At 49.2% G+C, this 6069-nt stretch overlaps 1 protein-coding gene across 1 annotated transcript; it reads right to left on the bottom strand.

Annotated features, from left to right (window-relative positions):
• Nucleotides 1-3821: 3821 nt before the first annotated feature.
• Nucleotides 3822-5489, bottom strand: Fd102c (forkhead domain 102C). Its single transcript, XM_077696914.1, has one exon. It carries the CDS (start codon nucleotides 5235-5237, stop codon nucleotides 4128-4130), a length of 1110 nt encoding a protein of 369 aa, XP_077553040.1. The 5' UTR covers nucleotides 5238-5489; the 3' UTR covers nucleotides 3822-4127.
• Nucleotides 5490-6069: the final 580 nt, after the last annotated feature.

The following is a 6069-nucleotide window of genomic DNA, read 5'->3' on the forward strand; positions in this document are numbered from 1 at the left end:
TTGCATTATCTGTGCGTGCCGTATCCCCATTCTGTTCCCATTTAATGGGGTCACCTGAACACAGTGAATATGGTTGCTTCGGCGAAGGTGTACTGACGTCCTTTCCGTGACGAATAAGACGTCAGTGAAATCTTGGTGTATACCCGCATAAAACATTTTCGTGTTAAGATATAAAACCCGAAAACAAACAACCCTATAGCATAACGTGCTCTTTAGTACTAAAGGTCGCTTCCCCGCAAGAAGACCCTTTGTGCAAGGGTGCACCCTTTACAGGCCGCTTGCTTCATTCTACTGGCGTCAATTCCGTGACGGACATGATGTCACCGAAATCTTCGTGTATCCGGGAATAAAATACTTTCGTGTAATATCTTCAGGGATGCTTGAAGGCACGATTGGCTCGTTGTTTGCTCATATGAAGAACTAACCAAACACTGATCGCGAGTAAAACATTGACTGAATATCAGGAAGTTAATCGATCAGTCGCCCAGTCACTTTCCTGGTGGAATGCTTCTGAACTGTAGAATATACAGCAGGCAAATAAATAAATATTTGATGCATGTTGTACATTTGAAGTATGACAGGAAAGAAATCGTACTTCAGTAAGCAAGATTTGAAATGCAAAGCATATAACGCATATCCCCTAAATCTCCACATATGCATCTAAAGCGGTAAAATTTCCCGAATGCTTGTAACTTAACACTGTTGCGTTTCACAAACTGTGCTCGCTATAAAATTACTCTCAACTCCAGCGATTTACCGGGACAGAAAAGGTTAACACGGGCGAAATCAATATAGTCATCTCTATAATTTGTTTTCGAAAAAAGTTTGATTGCGGGCTCGAGAAGCTAGCCGGCATATGGAGCGTGCGTGCATCTCATACACCTCTACCTGAACTAATTCCTACTCAGGAATTTGCGGCTTTTACGCCTTGTATCAACGCCGCCACCCATATTTTACGTGGTGCTGACGTACTCAGCAGAGATGGGCCACTGATCTACTAACATTCTGATAAATCTATCAATAATCTTAAAATTCTGCCTTAGCTTGTCTATCCCTCTTATATTTAAGTAACCCATTTGATATCGCGACACAAAAACGTGGCATCATGCTGATAGACCACAATAATAGAAATCCCGAGGGCTAGAAAACTGCGGAGGAGCTGGTTTACTTCTGATATATGTATCTAAACATACCGTAGTCTACAACTTCAAAGGCATCCTGGAACATCACGAAGCTATTCGCAGATGTAACTTTTCCCGTGTTACAAGCACCACAACACTGCTATTATTAACCGGCGATACTTCGGATCCCGGACAATACGATTTACCTAAATGGGGATATGTCTCGCGGGAACAAGCGATGGTCTGTTTAAGTTGTCTGGAATGCCTCAAACAAGCCCATGCCGCAGCATGCTGCGGTCGGAAAAAAATTACTCGTATTCCTTGCAGGTGAAATAATCATCTATAAATTCCTCAATTCAATTTCACCGTGTCTTTGGCGTGGCTTGAGTTAATATCAAAAGCATCAACTCAAAAAGGTAATTTTTCAATGTTACAACGCCGCTGATCAATTAACCGATTATGTTTGCAGATTAATCGGGTTGAGATTTTGGTCGACGCCGAGCCCTATAGACAATTAACGCATATTTCGGTACGCGGGGAAAATTGACTACGAGGGACAAATGAAAAGTTCTTTTAAAGGAAGTCAGTACTAAATAGAAAATTTTAGAAGACATGGCTTAACTCCCCACATTAATACGAGGTTAGGTACGTTTATTTATCGTCTGATTTATCTCTCAGCCTATTCCCATTTACCGGGTTAGAAAAATGCTGTTATTTTTTTTTTTCGCGCACTGGTGCCTTTCGCAAAGAATAATTTATAAATTGGCTACGTATACTATATATACAAGTCTGAGCCATAGTCGTCGGCAGGATTTTGTCTTGAAGGGGAAATCCCGTTATATTGCGGGAGAAGGGATAGGGGAACGGGCAGTTGTTCTGGTGTGGCTTAGTGGCTTGAAAGGGAAAGGCAGGGGAGGGGGGCAAGTGCTTCTTTTGCACACCGGTCTGAGCTGAGATGCACCTTTGCCTGCATGGCACAGCATCAGGCAAGGACATGCCGATTGCTTTCCATGTGCAATGTCAACCGCATGTTCCTCAGAGTTCCCTGTCATAACTTTTCCATAGGCTGTACCACAGCCAGTCTTCTTGCGCTGTCGCGCGCATAAAACCCGCTAAGCGCGTTTTTTTTTTCTTTCGTCTAGATCATGCATTCAAATTGGAGCGATTCTTCGCATGTGTGCACTTTTTACTTTCTATTCGTCACTAAAATCGGCTCCCCGGTAACGTCGTCACCCTTCTTAACCACGACTCATTGATCAAAAAGTTTCAATTATTCCTCAATCTATTAATCATTTTTTAAACATTTGTGTCATTTTCGAACCTGTACATAGACTTGTCAGAACTGGATACCTATTAGATAACTAGCGCGTCGTCCTGTGAATTTATTTTCTTGGTCAATGTCTTTTCCGCGCCGGTTTCCCAAATGAACATTGCCCCCTTTTTTGTGTACCCTTGTTGTGTAGCTATAGGAATTTAAACATGAATGTGTATGTATTTGTATTTCCATGAGAGTTGCTGTTTCTTCTGTTATTTTTTCTTTCTGACCCGCAACCCCTGTGTAACTTCCGTAAGGGCCTTTAGGGTAAATTAATTAAAAAGAAAACGCCTGTTGAACTTGGAAACAAGAGCCAACGCGCTGATTATTCGGGCTGAGTATGGTCACAAAACAACCCAGTATGTTTGCCACTATAAGATAATATGATCTCAGCATGGCATGGGGTGACTCCACCAAAGCAGCAGACGTGAACCGGACCGTTTTCCAGCAATCCCAAGTGGAAATCTTGGCGTGAAATTGACAGAGGTTCGTTTGAACAACGCCAGTGTAATATATGCAGTAGTGAAAAAAAGAAATTTGAGTTGAAGCCTTTTGGATTGTGCGCGATGCCGTGTCGGTGGGAGACTTCATAGTAATTTGTTTATCCGAAATGTTCGCTCGAGTGGAGTTCACTGAAACTTGTCGGTGTTGATAATGGCGACGAAGGATAATTATCCGGAGGAAGCCTTCGTTCATTAACATAACGGAATTTCGCTCTGACGTCATCGTTTCCCTCTTTTCGGGGGAATAACGTCATGACGCTGCAGGATAAGCGCTTATCTGACACGGATATCGAAAACAGCGCTTTTTTGGATAGAGCGTTCCTCCGAAGTGTGCGGTTGTGACTTCACAATAATCAATTTATTTGATTCCGAAGTATGAGCCCACAGATTTTAGATTTGTAGACAATTATTTGTGCAGCTTTCGGTTGGGCGACTATCGTTCTATATAAGACGGCAGCAGAGGAATCAAGACAATGTCAATGGGGATGATTAGATTGAAGTTCTGCAACTATTATATCAGTTGAAGAAAATTACAAAAAATGGCATGTTTTGAACATTAAATTTGCAATGCATGATTCAATAGTCATTTAGCTGTTATGACTGATATAAGGTAGCAGTAAATACTTCATCCGAAAATAAGTCGGCATGTGTACCGAGTGTTTGACAATATGTCTCCCCAAAATACACGAGAAAAACACACGAGCTCGACCAGCGCATCCTCAGGCTCTACCTTAATCTCGAACTCAAACGCACCTCAACGTCAAAACGTTTTATTGAAACAGTCACTTACATATTGCTTGCTTTTGGTAGGCTGCAGTTTCTCATTCACGTCTCTGCATGCGCTTTTCGAGTTCAGAAGCACCTCCGGTTTGTTGCGTCCAGCGAAAAGCGAGCACCACAGCAGGCAACTTGAGCTGTGTCTTGCTGACAAAACTGCACTCAGAGGCGAGTTCCAAGGCATTTGCTCGAGCATCATGTATGCCTTTACGGATGACTAGCTGCGTCCGTCCATTGTACGCACAAGACATGGTCCCTGGGGCGGCGTAAAACGGTGAAACACGCACGGATATTCGATTGTGCACGTCTTTACCACGGTCAGGCAGTGTCAGTGGAGCTTTGCAGCAGGCTTCGTGTCATTTATTTACAACTTCAAGACCGCACTAAGCCGAGACGTTGAGGGGAAGGCGATCACGGGGGTCCGCTCAGTTTGTCCGCTTCTGTCTCCGAGAGGGTTGGCGACGAGCGCGTGTCTGGGAGCGGGCACCACCGTTGCAGCATGTGCTCCTGGTGGTGCGCCCGGAAGAGCGCAAGGCGTTCCTGGTGGATGGCCAACAAAGACGGCGACTGGCCGGGCCATGTGGCCGGCAATGCTACGGACTGCAGCGGGCATCCCGCCGCTGCTCCGGGCGAAGTCGATGGGGTCGGCCACTGTCCACTCTGCTTGGGGTGCTGCGGCTGCGCGCGCAGTTCCAGCGGCAAAGGGTCCGGCGCTAGAAGGCTCTCGACGTCGAACTGCCGCCTCTTCAGCGTCAGCGAGAGCCTGTGCGCCAGGCCCGCGGACGAGCCGTTTTCCCAAACAGTCGTGGTCGCCTGCTGCGCGTCCACCGCCGTCGTCGGCAGTGGTGGGGGCGGGGTGGGCGTCGGGCTGTCGTCGTCGTCAGGAACCGAGAGACCCATGTGCTTGCGAACCTTCCGCTGCGCTTTGCGGCGCCGGAAGTCTCCCTTCTTGAAGTCGTCCACGTTGGCCGGGTGGATGGCCCAGTAGTGCCCCTTGCCGTTGGCGCTGCGGCCGGCCTTGACGAAGCAGTCGTTGAGCGACAGGTTGTGGCGGATCGAGTTTCGCCAGCCGGGGCCGCGGTTCCTGAAGTACGGGTAGTTGTCCAGGATGTACTGGTAGATGTCGCTCAGCACCATCTTCTTCTCCGCCGAGCTCAGGATGGCCATGGCGATGAGCCCGATGTAGCTGTGCTGCGGTTTGGGTTCCTCCTGGACGAACCGGGACCTCGGGTCGAAGCGGAAGAAGGGAGGAAAGCCGAAGAGGCTCTCGGCTCCAGGCGGCGAAGAGTACGGACCGAAAGCCCCGGCGTAAGCCCCGAGCAGTCCAGGCTGAACGATTCGCAGCCGGCTGGCCGCCGCCTGGCCGTAATCGAACAGCTGTAGCCGCTGGTACTCGACGAAGGACGGCGGAGGCGCCTGGCTGAACACGGGAAGAGCGACACCGGGTACAGAGTCCGCGGGGCCGCCCCGCAAGCTGGCGAGCTGGGCGCACGAGGAGGCGTCGGCCGAACTGGCGCACATGGTGTCCGCGACCTGGTGCTCCTCGCGCACGCTTGTTTTGCACCGAGCCCGATTTCGACGGCCGGCGAAGATTTCCCGGTTTAGACAAACCGGAATGGCAGGCCGTGATTGGTTCGGGGGGGCCTCGACGCCTCTCGGCGATCGATGGCCCGGCGCGCCGGTCCCCGTTGGTCGGCCCGTCCCGAGTAGGGCGGCCAATGGCAGGGCGCCCTGGCCCGTTCGCAGCTGGGGTTCGCCCTCGCGGCCCACAGACGAGCGCGCGGCTCCGCTTCGCTCCCCCCGGCGTATTTTGTTCGCCATTATGTTCGTTTCGAGAGCCGATGAGGCCCCCCTCGGAAGAGCAGAGGCAAGGTTTCGAGAAAAGAAAGAAGGGCGACTTCGGCATTCATTCGCTCGGCTTGGGGAGAGGCCAACAAAAGCAAGCTTAGGGGTCGCTTTGAATGGGCTTCTTCGCTCTTGGCAGCGGCCCGGTTTTCGGTAATGAATAAGAATGTGCAGTTTTGATTATGTCCCGCCGGTTGATCTTGTGTTTAATTCGAAACGGACCTCCCTTTCAGAGCGCGAGACGAGGAAAAACGGCGGGGCCTCCTTCTCTTGCGCGCGTAAGCTGGACTGTGGAGGGATGGAATACGCCTCACAAAAGAATCCTTTTTCAAACAGTTGACGACGACAGCTTTTTTTTTTCAGTCGTGAAATGTCCTAAAATCCGCTGCTGAATTCTCTGACGGAAGGTATCTGCCGTGTTTCTGAATAGATTTTGAAAGAGCTCTTACCGCGATGCAGTGAAGTTACACAGCTGGGCGTTAGTGTTGTGTTGAAGCGACATCACTGT

Source organism: Haemaphysalis longicornis, unplaced genomic scaffold, assembly GCF_048455015.1.
Source record: "Haemaphysalis longicornis isolate Haplotype H1 unplaced genomic scaffold, Haemaphysalis longicornis Haplotype H1 scaffold_2, whole genome shotgun sequence".
NCBI lineage: Eukaryota > Metazoa > Arthropoda > Arachnida > Ixodida > Ixodidae > Haemaphysalis > Haemaphysalis longicornis.

Excerpts from the sequence above, each read along its gene's own strand:
- Fd102c (XM_077696914.1), bottom strand. The coding sequence starts at position 5,237 with ATGTGCGCCAGTTCGGCCGACGCCTCCTCGTGCGCCCAGCTCGCCAGC.